General features: G+C 38.3%; 2 protein-coding genes across 5 annotated transcripts in view; one reads left to right on the top strand and one right to left on the bottom strand.

Moving 5' to 3' along the window:
- ERO1B (endoplasmic reticulum oxidoreductase 1 beta) overlaps window positions 1–3,315 on the top strand; it is a 62,658-nt gene extending 59,343 nt beyond the window's left edge. The window contains exon 16 of the mRNA XM_037007312.2: window positions 889–3,315. Coding sequence (XP_036863207.2) covers window positions 889–949 — 61 coding nt within the window. The 3' untranslated portion in view covers window positions 950–3,315. The remainder of the gene's footprint in view (window positions 1–888) is intronic.
- The window catches only part of GPR137B (G protein-coupled receptor 137B), a 74,059-nt gene that overhangs the window by 17,237 nt on the left and 35,984 nt on the right, over window positions 1–20,838 (bottom strand). For 2 of the 4 annotated variants that reach the window (XM_017676189.3, XM_017676190.3), the window contains 2 exons: window positions 17,722–17,846; window positions 5,214–12,722 (listed from right to left, as the gene is read on the bottom strand). The exons of 1 other annotated variant lie outside the window; for it this stretch is intronic. In XM_017676189.3, coding sequence (XP_017531678.3) covers window positions 12,611–12,722; window positions 17,722–17,846 — 237 coding nt within the window. In that variant the 3' untranslated portion in view covers window positions 5,214–12,610. Of the gene's footprint in view, window positions 1–5,213; window positions 12,723–17,721; window positions 17,847–20,838 lie in introns of those variants that run through there. One more of the 4 variants, XM_073241260.1, reaches the window with a different exon arrangement.

The following is a 20,838-nucleotide window of genomic DNA, read 5'->3' on the forward strand; positions in this document are numbered from 1 at the left end:
ACTAGCTGGGTTATCTTGGGGAAATTACTTGAATTATCTGAGCCTCAGTTTTCCTAAAATGTAACATCAGGGTTAATTTTCTGTACCTTGTAGTTTTGTTTTATTTTGTTTTTATTAGTGAGATTATGTGCGTGATATTCTTAGAATATTGTCTGATGTATCCTGAGCTCTTAATATAAGAAAAGTTATTATTTATTAAGTACTTAAAGAAATTAATTTAATACCACATACTAAATCATCCTAAGTTACAGAAAGAAAAATGGTAGATTTTTATTGTCTCAACCCTGAATTGTACATAAGGATAATTGACCTTATGGAGTTATTTTTTTGTGATTCCCATTCCAGAATTTTAATTCTGGATCTGAGCCCAGAAACATTTCATTGATTCATTCAATAATTATTTATTGAACACCATAAATATTGATGGGTAGAGGACACAGGGATTATTCAACAGTTGATAAACAGAATCTTTACTCTCACGGAGCTAACAGCATAAAACAAATTAGTGTGTTTGGGGAGCAAGAAGAAAGGGCAGACATTTGGAGTGTGCATAATGAATTTGTAAGACCAATTGTAAGTGATTTGAGTTTTCTTATTGTAACTAATTATCATTGCTCCCGTCATTAGACTCTGTTAATAGTAAGGAATAACTGGCTTCCTTTTGCCACTTTTAAATCAAGACTGAAGAACCATAGCTCTGTGTTTTGTCAGTCTTTGATACATAATTACAGCATACTCATCTAAAATGGAAGCTTCAACGTTCAGTGTTTTAACATTCTTTTATTTTAGATTTTTCTTTCAAGTTATAGCCTATGTTACAATATCAATAATTTGACATATGTACACATATTAGCTGTACTAATATGCCTTTTTTTTTTCCTCCAACAGGCTTTCTACAAGTATAAGAGAGTTACAGAATTTTAAAGTCTTACTACAACACAGTAGGTAATGAAGGCTTTTATATGTCTGATTAGAGACATTAAGAGACTGTGTGGGGCCTTTTAGTCTTGGACATTTAGCAGGAGACTAATCTTCAGGCTTGAAGAATTCTGAACTCTTAGAGAAAATGCACACTTGAATATTTATGATTCTTACTAGAATATCATTAGATATTTATAAATGAAGTATGTACTTTTAAAACATGTAAGTTAAAACTAATCTGTTTAATTTCATGTTTCCATCTGTTGAATATTCTATTTTATTTGTTTAGAATTGGTTTTGTTGTCATCTTTTATTTCCAGTTGTCAAACTTAAATGACCATCCTAATAAAGCTGTTAAGTCTGCTGTGGAACAGGAGAGCGAAAGAACAAATGTTGCTTAGAGCTGATTATCTCTGATAAAAGTTTATTATGGCTTTTAAATGTATTTTTAGCCTTGCCTGGCTCTGTGTGTCACCTTCTATAATATGAAAGTGTCAGCATGACGAGTGGCCTTTCAGTGTATAGTTACAGAAGTTACTTGAGAGTCCCCAGGGCTTCAACTTCAGTTTCACTGATTTTCATTTAAGGATTTTAGTTGCTGTTTTGTTTTGGTCTAAAAGACTGCTTCTGTAAAAGTAAGTACTGTCCCCCATGCGCCCCAGCCAGGTGTTGTGTGTGTGTAGTGCGCTGGCTCAAGAGGACTCTTAGAACCTGTAAGTCAGTTTGTTTTGATTTTGCATTTCTTTGCCCCACTCCAATTTTATAAGTTCTCATTTAAAGAAACAAAAAAATTGCTTAAATATTTGACAGTTTCTTCTTGAAAAAACTTGAGTGGGCTTATATGTATTTAAAATGCCAGTTTAAAACATTATATACATAGAATTTACTATTTTAAAGTAAGTATTTTGAAAGGATTTTATTTTAGAATACAGTCTATGCAATATTATCAATCTGATTTTCTTGGGTAGGATGTTTAAGTAGGTAGATCTGTTCAAGCCTTCTTTAAACTTCCCCTCTCCTAACTTTTTTTCAGTTCATTGTAGTTGTACTTTGTGTGAATTATACCAACAACACTCCTAATTCCTAAACTGTCATTTTTTAAACCTGGGATTTAAACATCCTGAGTGTTTAAAATATTGATTCTTTTAAGAGCTGTTAGTAGATATTATACAACTAATTTGGAAGGTTGCATGTGTGAAGTAATGTACAAAATACAGAGTTTATTCTTAGAGTCTTCAGTCTTTTATGAGGTAAATAAATTAAGTGCTCTTAAACCCATATCTTATCTTGCCAAAGTCTGAAATGTGTTCATTGGTGATTTAAATGGTGTGTTTTGAATTGTATTTGGTTGGTAACCCCTCTTTTAAAAATAGCTAGCCATCCCTTAGAGGGATATGGTTGGAGGCAGTAAAGTTTTACTAGCTAATAATTTTCTTACCCAAATTCTAACCTTTATAGACACAGGGTTTTTTGTTGTTGTTTTTGTTAAGTCAGATTAAACAGGGTGGCTTGATTGGAGCCTCCTCCACTTTTTCATTTTTAGGAATGTAAGTATTGTAAGGGGAGAGGGGGACCTTAAGGTAAATCTATCTAAAAAGTGAGTAAGTAATCTTGCTGGTAAATTAATAAGAATTATTTTGTGTTCAGAATTTAAGAAAATGGGAACGTTTTACACTTTGTCTATTACTACTGTAAGTTTAAAAATCTTTGGTAGAGTTACTTCACTGTTAGCTCCCACTGCTAGAATAAATGCTATTATTTAACCTCTATACAGGAGAAGAACCCTTGGTCATTTCTATTTACCACTTGTACTGTGTTTTGTTTCAAGCTTAGGAAAAACTGTGTATTATAGTGAGATGTAGGAAATTAAAAAGTCTAGGTAGGTAAAAAGTTCTTTTCAATGTTTTAACGGATTTTTTCACTACCAGGAAAATAAATCCAAGTATTCTTAAGCTGAAGTTTATTTGATTAACTTTATTTTGACATAAGTTGGATTGTGTGGTGGGGGGGCAGGGCAGCTACATTTTTCTGTGTGTTATTTCTTAAATGATTGTGTAAGCTGTAGGAATCATTGTTTTGTGAGCCTGGTGGTGTTTTATGGTTCTTGTGATACACTGTTTTTCCAGTTCACTTGCCTTTTGTTGTGAAGTGATACTAGAATACTGATAGCATTGTGAAAATGCTTGCTGGTAATTCCTCTTGGCATTTTGTCTTTATCTCATCACCTCGTTTAAAAATCCAGCACTTGATAATATTACTGACAGAAGTGATTGTATCAGCTGATGAAGTAATGAAAAGGGACATATTCCTTCCTTCAATGCCATGAACTTATTTTTTTTTCTTAAGTGGAAACTATGTGTTTAAAATACTGTTTATTAAAATTGGTAAAATTTGGATGTTTCTCCTGTGTTGATTCTTGGATTAGGAGGGTAAGACAGAACAGTAGAAGTTTTCACAATTTTGAAATCTGATAAATGTTTTGTTTTGACATTTTAACATTGTGAATTACTCAATACTTGTAATCTCATATGGATATGAAACACTGTGCCATGTTTTCCAACTTTACCTAGGTGCCATTGCGTATAAGAAAGGACAGCTATTTTGATTTTCATCAGCATTACCTTCCACTGGAAATTTGGGAACAGTTCACAGTAAACCTCTCAGATGTTTGCAAACTGAAGTACCTGCAGAAACCATAGCTATTCATCAAAATACAAAGACTGAGCGCATGGTATCATGGGAATTATTTGGTAAAACAAAACACAGAACGTACACACATACATATTAGTACTCTATTGTTACATCTACAGGTACAACTTTGATTTTGAACATAATTCCAAATAATTTACCATTGTACCCACCAAACTGTAGAAAATGTGAATTAAAGAATGTTTCTGCAATCTCTTGTTCACTCCCTCCCATTTCAAATATTTCCTTTTATGAGACAAGAATATGATTACCATTTGTAGAGGAAGGGGAAAATATATAAATAGTCTGAGATTGTTTCTTATAGTGGAAAGCATTGACAGCCTGGTGTTAGGGCTTTGCATGGATTATTTAGTCTTCCTGACAGCACTAGTAAGTAGATACAATTACTTCTCTGTTTTATAAATAAGAAATCTGAGGATAAGAGAGGCTAAGTAATTTGTCCAGTTAAAATTCTATGTTGAGGGAACTGGAATTTGAAACCAGATAGTCTGACTCCAGAGTCTCTGCTCAGAATGTGGTGCGTTTGTGTTATTTCATAAGTTGGCTTGTTACCATTCACCTAAAAATTGGGGACTTTTTAGCATCTTTTGATTTGTATTGAATCATAAGGCTTTTTAAATATACTTATTTTATTTAATCTTTTGAATAGGTAATACATTCACATGGTTCAAAAACCAAAAAAATACAAAAAGCTATACAATGGAATGTCTTCTTTCTAGCCTTGACCCATCTTCCCATACTGCACATCCTCCTCCCACCCCCACTGCATTTAATCTCTGTTCTTGGTTTCTCATTTTCCCACCCATACTTTTTAGGCATATACACACAAATAACAAATGTAAAGTCTTTTTTTTGTTTCATTTTTACCCAAGGGTGTCATCATATACACGCTCTTTGCTTTTGTTCTTAAAAGTCTTTCTTCCCATATTTTTTTTTTAAAGTAACTGCTTGGTAGTCCATTACATGAATGTGCAATCATTTAATTAATCCCCTACTAATGGACATTTGAATTATTTCCAGACCTTGTGTGTATATCATTTCACACATATATAAATTGTACTTCTAAAATAAATTCCCCAAAATTTGGTTACAGACCATGTGTATTTGTAATTTTGAAAGATACCAGAATACTGCCCTCCATGGGGTAGTTTCCAATTCAAATACCCACCTGTAGTTAAGACTATGCCTGCTTACCCACAATCTTACCAACAAAGGTGTTATTTAAGAGTTGGTTTTTTGCCATTCTGATAGATGCAAAATTATGTATCAGTGTGTTTTAGTTTGTATTTTTATTACAAGTAAGGTTGACTACCTTTAATATGTTTAAAAACTATCTGTATGTCCTTTGTGTTCCCATCTTTTGCCCATTTTTCTACATCTTTTCCTTAACAACTTCTAGGAGTGCTTTGTTACAGATATTAATCCTTTGACTGTAAAGAGCTGTAAACTTTTTTTTCCAATTTGTTTTCTCTTTTAAAATTGCCATGCAATTTTATTTTTTATGCAATCTTATTTATGAATTTTTTAATGATTTCTGGATTTTGAGCCACAGTTAGAATGCCTTGTTCATTCCACAGCAATAATTCACCTATGTTTTCTTCTAGAATTTTGTGTTTTTTTTATTTTTTAGATCTAAATTTTGATTCCTTTGGTGTGTTCTGGCAGTAGGTATGAGCTATGGATCCAACCTAATTTCTTTCTGGATGATTACCCAGTTATTCCAACACCATTTATTGCACACTTCATTTTTTCTTCACTAGTTTGAGTTGCTATGTTTATATCTAAAATCCCATTTGAATTTAGTTCTATATCTGGGTTCTCTATTTTATGGACCTATTTACTTACACACCAGTACCAGATTGTTTTAAGTACTCAGGGTCCATGTTGTAATATCTGGTATGTTAACGATCTCTTACTCTCCCCCACTTTTTAAAAAATAATTCTTGTTAGCTGTTCATGTTTATTCTCTATGAGCTTAAAAAACATCCTTTAACAGATGGGTCATGCTAACATTCTGCCCAACTCAAGTGTTTTCTCTCAAGGGTTATACTTTTAACCACTTGATGTGTCACTATTTTAATTTGATATTTTACCTGATAAATACCTTTTGCTATCTGTTGTGTTAATTACTTCAATATTTCTATTTGCTAGTATCCCAGCAGGTGAGGGCAGAGCAGAGGATATGTAGTGCCTGTGCAGACAGAACTTTATCTCAGTGCTTCTATTTTAAGACATAGCCTCTAAGAGTGATTTGAAATCTTCATATAAAATGATTTCCTTATTCCATTATGAATTCTTTATCCAAAAGTTTAGATATTTGTCAAGATTCATAAGAATGCAGGTAGGAACACAGTATGGAGGTTCCTCAAAAAACTAAAAAAAAAAAATGCCATCCTGCCTAAAGCAATCTACAGATTGAATGCAATCCCTATCAAAATACCAATAAGCATTCTTCAACGAACTGGAACAAATAGTTTTAAAATTAATATGGAACCACCACAGGAGACCCCAAATAGCCAAAGCAATCCTGAGAAGGAAGAATAAAGCAGGGGTGGGGGGATCTCACTTCCCAACTTCAAGCTCTACTACAAAGCCACAGTAATCAAGACAATTTGGTACTGGCACAAGAACAGACCCAAAGACCAGTAGAACAGAATAGAGCCCAGATATTAACCCAAACATATATAGTCAATTAATATATGATAAAGGAGCCATGGACATACAATGGGGAAATGACAGCCTCTTCAACAGCTGGTGTTGGCAAAACTGGACAGCTACATACAAGAGAATGAAACTGTATCACTGTCTAACCCCATACACGAAAGTAAATTTGAAATGGATCAAAGACCTGAATATAAGTCATGAAACCATAAAACTCTTGGAGGAAAACATAGGCAAAAATCTCATGGACATAAACATGAGTGACTTCTTCATGAACATATCTCCCTGGGCAAGGGAAACAAAAGCAAAACTGAAAAAGTGGGACTATATCAAGCTGAAAAGTTTCTATACAGCAAAGGACACCACCAAGAGAACAAAAAGGCATCCTACAGTATGGGAGAATATATTCATAAATGACAGATCTGATAAAGGGTTGACATCCAAAATAGAGAGAGCTCACTCACCTCAACAAAAAGCAAATAATCCAATTAAAAAATGGGCAGAGAATCTGAACAGACACTTCTCCAAAGAAGAAATTCAGATGGCCAACAGGCACATGAAAAGATGCTCCACATCACTAATCATCAGAGAAATGCAAATTAAAACCACAATGAGATATCACCTCACACCAGTAAGGATCGCCACCATCCAAAAGACAACAACAAATGTTGGCGAGGTTGTGGAGAAAGGGGAACCCTCCTACACTGCTGGTGGGAATGTAAATTAGTTCCACCATTGTGGAAAGCAGTGTGGAGGTTCCTCAAAAAATTAAAAATAGAAATACCATTTGACCCAGGAATTCCACTCCTAGGGATTTACCCTAAGAATGCAGCAGCCCAGTTTGAAAAAGACATATGCACCCCTATGTTTATCACAGTACTATTTACAATAGCTTAGAAATGGAAACAACCCAAGTGTCTATCAGTAGATGAACGGATAAAGATGTGGTACATATACACAATGGAATATTATTCAGCCATAAGAAGAAAACAAATCCTACCATTTGCAACAACGTGGATGGGGCTACAGAATATTATGCTCAATGAAATAAGCCAGGTGGAAAAAGACAAGTATCAAATGATTTCACTCATCTGTGGAGTATAAGAACAAAGAAAAAAACTGAAGGAACAGAATGGCTGCAGACTCACAAAACCCAAGAATGGACTAACAGTTACCAAAGAGAAAGGGACTGGGGAGGATGGGTGGGAAAGGAGGGATAAGGGGAGGGAAAGAAAGGGGCATTACTATTAGCAGAAGGGGCATTACTATTAGCAGACATAATGTGGGGTGGGGGCATGGGAAGGGTTGTACAACACAGAGAAGACAAGTAGTGATTCTATAGCATCTTACTATGCTAATGGACAGTGACTAATGGGGTATGTGGGGGGTACTTGTTGATGTGAGGAGTCTAGTAAGATAATGTTCCTCATGTAATTGTAGATTAATGATACCAAAATTAAAAAATTAAAAAAGAATACAGGTAGGGGCCCTTAAATGAGTATTAAACTTGTAAAATCTATATGCAATGTATAAAAGTACAAGTGAAAGAAGTTAACTTAAAAAATATCTACCAAAGGAAAAGGATTTGACAGTTCATTCACTATTTGAGGAGTTCGGAATACAGCAGTGAACAAAATAAATATCCCTGCCATTGTGTAACTTAGGAAGTCCTGACCTAACTAGGTTATATCTGGTTTATAGTGAGACTGCATCCAGAGAAAGAATCTTTCAATTGAAGAAGAGTAGCTAACATAGAAACTTGTCTATGAAAAGATGCCCTCAATGCAAATGAATTTTAGTGTCTCCTTGACAGTGCCATTAAGTTGTCATAGATGGATTAAGAGCAGTTACATCCACCTAACACCCTTCGGTCAGAACAGAGTCAGCATTCAACTTGCAACATTCTGATAAATGATTTAACTTTCCATGTGGATTTCTTCCACAGAATATACCTCCAAACAGGTAAGTGTTCTGTTCTCTTTGACAAGTTTTAAGTCTGCAAACCTGAAGCCCAGACTCTGGGTTAGTGAATTCACCAAGAGGATAGCACCGGGGATACTCAGTATCCAAACTGAATAGCCTTGGTTAAAGCATTGTTTATTCTAAATGTACCCTTTTCACACATCAGTTAATGCCTTCAAGCAGTACCATGCTTTGGGACTACAGAGAGACTGGAGGGACTATTGTAGGTTGGCAAGGTTCACGGGAAGTTGGGGTTCAAGGGCAAGAAAAGTCATAATAATAGGGATCAGGAGAGAAAGGGAGGGATTCTGAGGCTCATAGAGGCCAAAGACAAGCTAGATCTGTGACCTAGCTGGAGAGAGCAGGCATCTGATCTTCGGTTTTGACTAGGCTGAAGTTCAGAGGCAGAAAATCCATTCTGGAGATGGAGTCCAGTGTTCTCAGTGGTAGGGCAGCCAAGGTCCAAAAGTAGACCAGGTTTGGAAGCTAAATAAATGCTGGAAAGTTTCTGGGAAAATAAATAGAGGCTGAGTCCCAGCCACAGTCAAGGAACAGAGGTAAGGAATACAGCTTTGTAGGAACCAGGTAGTTACCATTAGGAACTGTAGAGTCACTGGATTTGGATCCGAGGATTTTGAACCCCTACTTGATGACACATACAGCCAATCTCAGAACCCCACACCAAATGACCCCACCATCAGTACCCAGGTGCAGAGGAACTGGATGACTGGCATGGGGAATCAGCACAAGAGATCTAGGTTGGGGGGCACAGGGACATCATTAACAGACTTGAAAGTACTTTGACCCTTTGGTGCCGGGACTCTTCATATACCCCTGCTAGGGCAAAGAGTAGGATTAAGGTTTAAGGGTGGTGCTAAGTTTATAGGGTGGCCCCAGAGATGCATGACAAGTACCTAGCCCGGTGTCTAACATATGATAGGCACTCAGTGGACATGGACTGAATTCCATTTCCTTATCCTCACTGTCCTTTTTTAAATAAATATTTCCTCTACTCAGTTTATAGTCTTTGATGAGGATTCCATGTAGTCTTTGATAAGGAGTCCACTAATTTTAGCCTGATCTTTCTAACAGCTCCTCTATCTGGATTTTCCGTATTGAGAAGTCTTAAGTTGCATTATGCACAATAAATGGTTTTAATTAAAACAGTTCATTGCTTCCATGGATGAAAAATGGAAATGTATATTAGCTGTGTGTCTGATCAGACCTATACTAGTCTATATTTTATCATGCAGTACTCAAATGAAAGCAAGGTATTTTTTGTTTCTTTAGTTGGAAATCTTTATAGTTCCAATTAGACCCATTTAGTTCTAATATACATTCACCTGTGTGAAAAAAGCAGAAGCAATATTATAGTCATATCCATTATGTAAATACAGATATCAAAGCACTTAGCACACTCTAGGGTTTACTGACGCTTATTCCTTTCCTCGTAATAGGGCTTAGGTGTTCAGGCCAACAAAGAACGGTTCTTCTGGATTGGGGTAAAAGGACATCTGGGGATGCAATGCACGTGTGCCTGATCTAAGCAGCTAAATATGGTGGCCAGGATAGTTACTAATGTACCTGATATACTACTCAAGAGACAACTGGCATGACTAAATGTGACTGATGTAAATGCTGTAAGAATCAAAACTTGCAGTCCCCAGTTCTGCATGTAACACACACTGGGTATTTTCATCTTGGGCACAGTTAAATGGCTCAATTATATAAAAAGGAAAAAGAGCCAACTAAAGATACCTACACAGATCAGCTGGAATTTTTAGACAAGTAACTGCAGAAGTGGACACCCATTATTTCAATAACTACAGAAACATTCTCCTGCAGCAGCCTTATAGTGTTCAATCATGAATGACAGTACAGATTTTTCATTGATAATTGCCTCTTCCCCATTTTTAACTTTCAAATGATCCGGGTTTTAATTTCATCATGTTGCCATAAAACATGAAGACATTTGAGTATTTTACAACCTGTAATCACCATTCTTTGCCTTCTCTCAGCCTTTAGTGTTTCACATATGAGGTAGCTTTGTTAGCATAGTCAGCAGTGCAAGTAAATTAGGAAGCTAAAGGGAATCTGTTTTCCTTTCCACACCATACCTGTACAGCATTTCACAGGGTATATGTGGTCATTTACTATGAGAGGAGGGTAGTTTGATGCAGTTTTTTTAGAGTCTAGATGTGTTTACAGTAGTTGTGCTCTGGCATCATGTTTTTAAAGGGAAAAGTGGGCACTAAGAACATCTTTAATCATTCAAGTAAGTACTAGCAGTTTTATCATAATAAATCGTGGTTTTTTCAGTTAATGCTAGGTATTTCAATTTTCCTGCCAGTAATAACAAATAATAAAGTGTTTATGCATTATAGGATGAGTATAATAATTGCATGATTTTAGTGGTACTTTCATCATTGTATTTTAGAAGATACATCAACCCTTGAATGACCTAATATTGAAGAATTGCAGGACTTTTCTGAAAGCATAGTTTTAAACATATGCTGAGTCTGCCTTTAAATTCTCCTGTTTTAGTAACAAAGTGTGACAAGTAGGGGGTCCCTAAAGCTATTGAGAATAACAACTTACAGTATTTTAAGGCAACCTGAATTATCTGTTCAAATTTCGCTTCAGTGTAGAATTTTTCCCTGACAGTTACTATATTAAATGATACGTGATCCAAATCCTTCCATATACTGAAAGGCAATAACGTTGTTATCGAATTATGAACGGTAAAGATGTTTTGTACAAGTGAAAAATCCAATTGGGACACATTTAAAAATTGAGATCCCAATTTTTAAATACCATCAAGATAGGAGGAGTAGACTTGATCTCTGTGAAATAACACCAGAGAGCCAGTTGTTCCTGAAGACCAAAATCGGAAGTGAAAGACAGTTAAAATGGATTTCATCCTGTAGATAGAACTAATAAGTTCCTTTCATCTGCCCCTCCTTTTGTCCTGAGATGGGATTTCTTAGGCAGAGCAGAATGACCCTTTCTCTATGGTACCAGTACTTCCTCTAATATCTTACCTCTGTTTTACAGAAAATCAGAGCTTTTATCTTCCCTGTCAAGAACCATATGCCACAGTCTCCTATAATAGGCAGTTTACAACCACAGAATGAATATTTATTTATTTGTATATATGTATACATAGATATATAAATTTTATATGTATATGTAAATAATCTCAAAGATTTTAGAATGGCATTTATGGTTGCGGAACTAGTATTTCATGACATGTTTCACTTGAAGACGACTTAGAAGCAGTTGTCTGGAACCCATCTTTGTACCTGGCTAAGACAGGACACATGCTATATAGGGTTGCAGTGCTAATCCCATTTTAAAACATGCAGTTTCCAGCAGGCTGCTTTCACAGCTACTTTCAAATACAGGAAATTATTTTAAATATGGCTGGAATTTACAGGAAAACTGTTAGGATACCACATAGTGTGGATCAAGGGCCAGGGGTATTTATTATTAATACCCTTTGAGAGCCTCTTTTTTGTTCCTTGAATGTAATGAATGTTAGTGAGGTGGGAAAGGTGCAGTCCTGCTGAAGTCCTGAGGTAATAGATATTAGATTTCATTGGGTTGGAAACTATGTAAAATCTCTGAATATAGCAGAGAAGTTTTAATAGTATAAGTTAAGTCACTATTTTTAACATCAACTTATCATTGAAGTGTATACATCAGTGCCCTGTTGACCGGAGTACCACACTTTGGCAAAATTTAGAGATTCTTTGAGGGATCAACCATCTGGGCCTTAACTATGTGAAGAGTCAATTACCTTACATGTAGTCTCTTGATATTCTTGCTACATTATAACTTTGAACACTGGAGGTGCAACTGGCTTTCTAGATGTAAAATATATTTAGAGTCTACCAGCATGGAGCACAGAATCTGAGTGACCTGAAGAGGTAAGGATTTGAAGAGCACTTTAGTCCAAAAGCCTTAAAAAACCATCAGACCATATATTATATACTTTTAAAGTGAATTATGCATAAAAATCTGTGCAAACTACAACATATATTGCAAAAACATTCTCAAAAACCTAGTATATTTTAGCATTGTTATACAAAATGCATCTTTATAAAAGTACAGAATTTTTTTTAAGTTTAAATTATACCCACTGATATAGGTAGTCAGGCTCACTATTTAGTACTAACATAAGGTTTTATCAATCCAAATTATTGCTTAGTCCTGTGGAGCCTTTAGAAACCTGTAACAGATAAAAATATCAAGTCCTATTTCTTAAGGAACAGTGCCCTAGAAGTTCAGCTTGTCATTAAATTAGTCTTCTGAAGCTTTTCAGCTGAGGAGTATTCCATAAAACTGTTAACTGGTGCTACCCATGGTTGGTTTTCTCAGGATCCAAAATCGAGTCTGGCTGTAAAGTTCCTACTTGTGCCAGGAAGCTGTTAGGTGGTTGTCCCCAATCATAGTAGTCTGGAGTGAAACTTAAAAAGAAAAATAGGTGTTTGAGTGATCTGAAGCATTACTCTTACTATTGATGCCTATTTTAGATATATAGAACTGGGATTTGGTATAAACTACAGACATTGAAAACCAAAGTTTTTAAAAGCTTCTCAAAGTCCATCTTCCCATAGAACAGTGCCACATGCAAGGGCAAGAAATCTACCCACAAGTCTACTGAACTCTATAGGCCCCAGAAGTATATACTGTTACTTATCTAATACTACTAGAACCATAAACCAATCACTGTGTATAACAAAATGTTTTAGCAACAAATTATATCTGAATCCTAATATAGAATATAACTCACTACTTGTGTGTCTGGATAAATAACTTTGGTGCCTCAATTTTATCATCTGTAGAATGCAAGTAATAGTATAATTACCTTATTAGGCTTTTGTGAGTTAATACTTTTAAAGTGCTTAGAATAGTATAAGATATAGTTGGCACTCAATAATGTACATTATTATTACTGCTATTTTCCCCTATGCAGTGAAAAAAGGATCTTCCTTCACGTGGATAGTGAGTACTCCTTAAGCTCTTATGTTACTTCTGGCAGGTGAGGGGTGAGGGCTGCTCTGACAGGGATGTACATAGCTAGTAGGAACTGCAGTGGGGTTAACTGTAAAACAGAACAGTTTTAGGGAAGAGGGTTAGGACTTCTTACCTTATTTATCATTCTAAATGACTATGTTCTTCACTTCTGCTGGCTTGGTGGTGGGTTGGTCTGCTTGCTTATATTCTATCTACCAGGATTTCTCTGCTCCCTGATCCACTAGGAAAGCAATGTATAACTTTTCCTCAGTGTTCCTGTCCCTAAAACACTTTCAGAGTTCTTTTAAGGTTTCTAAGAACTTTTACCATCAGTAATAAGGAATAGAAAAGCAAGCATATCTTCTCTCATTCTGTCCCAGAGGAAAAAAGGTTTTGTTAAAATGTTAATGATATGTCTGCAAATTCACAAAGGATTGTGTAAGATAAGCTTTCACTTCTAAGAAACATCCTGAAGCCTCCCTCTCCAAGAAACAGTACAGGGGTCCTGGCATGATAAGCAGAGAGAAGAGGAGACAGAAAGTTTCGGAAAGCACTAGATCCACCGGTTTTTGCTCCTTCCTTCCCTACTGGTGTTCAAGTACCAGATCCACAGCCTGAAAGAGGAGTCCTGATGGTTGGGCAGTGGAGGATGGCTGAAGCATCAGCAGGCTGAAGAAAGGGGAGGGAGGGCTCTCTTGTCCCCTCCTGGCATGAGCCAGGAGCTCTGTCCTCTCACTGTATCTCTCAATAAAAGTCTCTGCCCTGACTCTCCTACCTTGACTGTTTGCTAAGTTCATTCTTCAATTCTGCAAACAAGAACCCCGGCATCATTTTTTGGGGGCTCATCCAGGATAACCTCAGTGGTGAGTATCGGCATCTAAGCCTGCCTTTTCTTTCACTGTCCTTATAGAAAGAAGCTGTCTATGGCACACATCGGGCACTCGTCAGCCACTTAAATAAATGGGACTAGCCCGGCTGCTGTTCTCAGTCTTGAGTGACATGTTCCCCTATGTCTCCCTCAGTGGATCCCCCGTCTCCCTTGGGAACTGGGAAAGTCACCTGAGTGGAGGCCAGGATTCCCTTTCAGAGGCATCTCCTTGGATGCGAGGGACTGAGGAAAGCCGTGGGCAACTGCCTGAGTCTAGGCTGAGGCTACAGTTCAGCAGCTTCTCAAAGGCCCACATGTCTGGAATCAGACCCCGACAGTCCAACTGGGTATCTCTGAGGAGTGTCTCCCTCTGTCTCTCGACTTTCAGCCTGCTTCTTCAGGCCGCCCTGGCCTCTAGGTGAAGCAGGGGGCATCCCAAACTCTCTTCTAACTTCATTAATTTCACAAAACCTCATGCTCACCACCACAAGGTAGGAGACCTACACTTCACTCTTATTCCTGACTAAATGCTGTACTTTTTCTCTCACAAAAAAGTGTCTGGGCACCTGTTAGCCACCTATAAGACGATTAGCGTCGACTACCAGTCTTAAATCTCAGGTGAAAGGTTTCCTGGTGTCTGCCGCTCCTTGATCCCCTGCCTCCAGATGGACGGGAATGTCGGGGAGTGGCTGAGCCGATTTCCTACTTTCCTATCCTTATCTGCGGACTCCAAGAGCAGACCGACTAGTAGACAGTGGTCCTGGATCTCAGCACTGGCTGATCGATCCGATGGTGCTGAGTGAACCTATGGGAGAGTTGCAGATGACCCCCCAACCTCTTGTCCCACACACAGATCGGATTTCTTACAGTGGGTGACTAGCAGGATAATTCCAGGCAGTGGCAGAAACTCGTGTTTAAGAGTATAGACCCCCCTCCCCCATAAATGTCCGTGGCAGCCTCTAAATTTTATCTTCTGGCCTTGGAAAAAGTTCCCCTGCTTCCCATTCAAATCAGTCCTCTTAGGCCTACACCACTTTCTCCTGTGTAATGTATACGACGTCTGGAAAGTAACCAAGCTGAAACCTGAGACCAACATGTAAATGGCTCTATTCTATTGATCTGCCTTCCTTAGAGGCAGTCATCCTTGGGCTAGTTTCCTTTTCTGTGGCCCCAAGGAAGTGAAACAGGCTTGTGACTGACCAAGGCTCTGGCAGCGAGAGATCACACAGACCCTTCACTTATTGGACAGGCAGGGGGTCCTCAAGGAATGACTAAAGCTTGTGTAGAAAAAACTAGGAAAACTCCCAAAAGCCATAAAGTAGGAGCACACTGGTAAGGTCCCACTAAATCCAGAGCTCCGAGGCGACTTGCTGAGTGGGAAGGCAAGAGGGGAATCAAGGCAAGGTGCAGGCCACGCTGGTAAGGAGTGGTTAAGTCCGGTAGGCCTGGAAGAGGAGGTGACTGACCATTGTCCCTAGGCTCCAAGGCGAGGGGATGCCCTCACAGAGAAGGGCCGACCAGGTTTCACACACCTGTCTTTCTCTCTCTTCTGGATGGGAGCTTCCTCTTCAAGTTTAAAGCCAGACACGCCTCTGGCATGCATTCTGAGGAACTGGGAGCAATTCGATCCCTAAGCTGTAAAAGGGGGTAGTGCCTTATCTTCTTCACACAAGTGTGGCTTCAATACTAAGTCTCTCATTAGAGAGGCTTGACCCCTGAAAGAAGTATACAATATAATAAGGTTATGCAGCTAAATATATTTTGCCACAAGGAAGGAAAATAGTCAAAAGTCCCGTAGACTACTATAATATGGTACTAGTTTTCTAAATTTTTTTTTTTTGGTTAAAATCTATTCTGCTTAGTGGGTTCATCATTATCCTCAAAAATTGGGAGGTTTTTAAACTAAACCCCCTGAAACGGAAGAAATTTATCTTCTGCAATACAGCCTGATTTTAAATAACTGGTGCTAAAATTATACTTGCATTTCATTTCCAGACACAACACACATAGTCCCTATCAGAACAGAGCCTTCATTGTTTCAATAATGCAGCCTTATCTATACTATCCTAATACTAGTCACTGGGACATAGACTAGATCCAGAATTCTAGTTTCCCCAAGATATTTGGCTATGATTCTCCAGATGTTTGTTTTCTCCCATAAATTCAATTAGAATCTTACTAGTCTTAATCCTCATATTTAGCCATGCATTCTTAATCTCCTTGTCAAGTTCTTCCAGAATGAAAAATCCAACTCCAGACGTTGCTACTTAACCTAATAACATGATTTGTTCTATCTTGCCTAGAAGGCATAAAACTGCAAATAGTAACAGAAATGGAATCTGTAATAGAAGTGCCCATCTTCCAAGGCCCTCTCAACTGACCAGTGATGGAGACCTAACTGCACCCTTTACTGTGCCCCTTCTCAGCATGAAGCAGCCAGAGCGGTGGTCGCCCCCTTTCCCTAGCAGCAGCTAGGGTCTCTATCTGTAGAGGGGGGAATGAGACAGGGACCAAGGGTGTAGTCAGAGTAGGGTGAGGGCCTCTGGAAAAATACCTCTACCAAAACTCCGTATTAAACAATTAAGCAAAGTCAGAGTCACATTAATTCTCTAAAGTAAAATATCAAACTAGGAATATAAGCATTCTTCAGTGAAGATTAGTTAAAACTAAAAAGCCAAGAATAACTGGCCTGGAATGTTTGAACAGCTCCCAGATAAGAAAATGCCTCAGCATAGCCCATGTCTTGTTTGTGTCAAGTAAATGAGGCTATTGTAAAATTTACTTTAACCTGCTAAAAGGCCGTTTATCTTTAACTTTACCCAGATGCTGCTTTTCTTCCTCCAACCCCTAATCAAGTAATAAGTAACCTGGGCAATTAATATAGCAGGCAGGCTCAGGCCTAAACAACATAAGTGAAGGACAGGAAGGATTCCATCTTAAAGATCAGATTGCATTTTAACACCCAGGAAGTTTAAGAAGTAAGATTGTTAACTTACTCTTTAGCAAACAGACAATACCTCAGCCCACCTTGGGCAGCCTTTTGATATGCTCCCAGACCAAGACACAGGTATCCCAGGAAGAAATCAAAGCAGGAAATTCCTTATGTTAATTCTAAATATTCAGGGACCACTTAAGAAGTCCACACCCCTAAGCTTTTTCACATTCCCAAAAATACTCAACTGCCTATAAAACCCCTAGACAACGCACCACCATGGGCTCTCACATCCCCTCCTGGTGTGAGCCAGGTGCTCTGTCCTCTTACTGTATCTCTCAATAAAAGCTTCTGCCCTGGCTCTCCTAAAAAAAAGCAGGTGGGAGGGAAATCCCAGTAGCTAATCACTCCTGTTTCTCAGGCCATGGCTGTGGCTGAAGTATGCAAAGTGCAGAATCCTGGGACTGGGTCTCCACTGCCTGCAGTTAGTCCCATATACCCAGGCCCTTACCCTCCTCTTCCCATTTGCCTCACCCTATTGCCAGATCCAGGGTTTTTACATAGGCATTTTCTTCTACTTTGAATCCATTTCATTGTTGCAGCCTCATCCTCCCAACCATACCTAACATAACTAGGACTATGGTCTTACCTTCCTTGAAGTCCCTGAGGGGCAATGTTCCAGGCAAGATCATCATCACTGTCATACCTTCGAGGGTTGTCAAAGAAATATGATCTGGGACTGAATCCATGGCTGGGGACCATTCCAGGGTTGGTCTAGAAGGACAGTAACTTGTTTAGTATATTTTCAGACAGGGTGCCTCCCATTAGACAAAGATCGATCTCTTTCTTGCAGGAAACTAAAGATGTTCTCATCTGGATGGAGGCTGCCTGTTCAGCTGGAGTGTTCATTTCAGTTGCTTTTATATTTAAGAGGTATTAACTTCTCTTACTAGTATGGACAAAAATCTTCTTATATTTATATTTAAGAGGTATTAACTTCTCTTACTAGTTTTATATTAAGAGGTATTAACTTCTCTTACTAGTATGGACAAAAATCTTCTTATATTTATATTTAAGAGGTATTAACTTCTCTTACTAGTTTTATATTAAGAGGTATCAACTTCTCTTACTAGTATGGACAAAAATCTTCTTACAAAAGAATTATCACTGTTCTAATCCCTTATTAAAAAACCAGCCAATGTCCAAATTAGCTAAACTTAATAATCCAAAATTGCATATAAATCTGCATCATAATGTGAGCATTCACAACAAATTAAAACAATAATAATGAAATAATTTTGAGAAGCTTTCTAAATCCAGTTTCCATCATCCTGTTCTGTCCCCAAGCTGATTTCACCTCTCAGGATATTTCAAGTGACTTATTTTAAGTAAGCATATCATAATTGTATTAAATGGCTAACCAAATGCGGCACAAAATCCAGCATTTGTCATCCTTGTACTTACATATCATTAGTGGTTTATTTATAAAAGTTTACTGATAAGGGTGTAAAACAAAGTTGTTTTATGATATTTGTGAACTCCTGCTTTTCTAAGATTAATATAGCCAAATATAGGAAACCAAGTGTAACTTACATAGTATAGAATGCCTTGAAATTTGCTATTGGTAGCACTTCAAGAATGTCTATGCAAAAGAATGAAGTTGGACCCTTAGCTCACACATACACCAAAAGTAACTCAAAAAGGATCAAAGACCTAAATGTAAGAGTAAAATCTATAAAACCTTCAGAAGAAAATATAGGGACACATCTTCATGACCTAGGACTGGACAAAGGATTCTTAGATGTACCAAAAGCATAAGCCACAAAAGAAAACAGATAAACTGCACTTAAAATTTAAACTTGTATTTCAAAAAGTGAAAAGATAGCCACAGAATGGGAGAAAATTTATGTAAATCATCTACCTGACAAACCATTTATATAAAGAACTCTTAGAACTCAATTTATAAATGGGCAAAGGAGGATCTTGGGAAGATAGTAGAGGAGGTCTTGAAGCTCACCTCCACTGACACATCAAGGCCACAGCTACATATGGTGCAACTCACTCTGAAAACAACCTGAAGACTAGCTGAACAACTTTTCCTCTTTAAAGATGTAAAGAGAAGGCTACATTGAGAAGGGTAGGAGGAACAGAGGTGCACTTGGAACCAAAACCCTGGCAAGGTGACCCACAAGTAGGAGGGATATTAAAGGTGTGATGGTCCTCCCTGAGGTGCAAGGGGATCAAGCCCCACATCAGGCACCCCTACCCTGGGGACCTGTAACAGGAAGATGAGCCCCCATAGGTCTGGCTTTGGAAACCAACAGGGCTTCACTCTGGTAGAGCAGGAGAGCTATAGGAAACTGAGACTGCTCTTAAAGAGCCAGAAGATTATATCACTCACTCTGAGAAACAGCATGGAAGCAGCTGTTAGAAAAGCCTGGTCTATACAGGAAGGAGAATAACTGACAAATTTTAGGGTATGTGCTAGAGGGTTAGGCATCTATTGGAACTTTGTCCAGTAATGGAAGTGCTGGTGTGCACCATTTCTCTTGCCTTCCTTTAGCCTAGCTGGCCTGTTGCTGGCAGGTACTGGTTCTGACATTATCTATCTTGTTAGCACTGTTCACCCCACTGCAGCATTCCTCTGTGGACCCAATCCAACTGCCCTGGCAGGTGCCCCTCCAAAACAGCTCCCACACTACCACACCCAGCAGGCAGCCTCAATTAGGACCAGTGTCCCTAAAAAGCTACTAGTGCCCTGCCACACCAAGCAGCATGAACTCATCATGCCCCTCCAAAGCAATTTCTGAGGGGGGAGCAGTTCAGCCCAACCCCCCAACATATCTGCAGCAGTTGCGGCTGGGCTTCTCAGCCCTAGGGGCTAATCCCACCAACCAGTAAGCCCCCACACTGCTGTCAGTCCTCTCTGCCAGTCAGCCTACCCACCAGTGCACACACAGCCCATCCAGAGGGTACCCCTGGAATACCTGGTTATGGTGACCAGAAATTGCATTGCTGGGCCCCACAGGATGCCTTCCACACAAAGCCACTACTTTCAAGGCCTAGAGACAAAGCTGACCAAACTAATACATAGAAACACAAGGAGCAGACAAAATGAGGAGACAGAGGAATAAGTTCCAAATGAAGGACAAGACAAAAAGAACTAAGTGAGACAGATAAGCAGTCTACAAGACAGAATTCAAAGTAACAGTCATGAAGATGCTAATTGGACTGGAGAGAATGGATGAACTCAGGGAGGACTGCAATAAAGACAAAATATAAAAACCAGTCAGAGCTGAAGAATACAATGACTGAAATGAAAAATATACTAGAGGGAATCGATGGCAGATGAGAGGATGCAGAATAGATCAGCAACCTGGAAGACAGGATAGTGGAAGACAAGCTGAATGGAAGAAAGAAGGAATTTTTAAAAAGGAAAAGATGCTAAGAGATCTTCTGCAACAACTTCAAGTGAAACAACATTCACATAATAGAGGTCTCAGGAGAAGAAAGAAAAGGGCAGAAGACATTTGGAGAAACAATAGCTGAAAAGTTCCCTAACCTGGGGAAGTAAACAGACACATAGGTCCAAGAAGTAAAGAGAGCCCCAAATAAGATGATCCCAAAGAGATTTACACCAAGACACAAAATAATTAAAATAGCAAATATTAAAGAGAGAATCTTAAAACCAGCAAGAGAAAAGCAGCTGGTTTCATACAAGGGAAATCCAGAAGGCTATCTGCTGACTTTTCAGCAGACACTTTGC

The sequence above is a fragment of the Manis javanica genome, chromosome 7, assembly GCF_040802235.1.
Source record: "Manis javanica isolate MJ-LG chromosome 7, MJ_LKY, whole genome shotgun sequence".
NCBI lineage: Eukaryota > Metazoa > Chordata > Mammalia > Pholidota > Manidae > Manis > Manis javanica.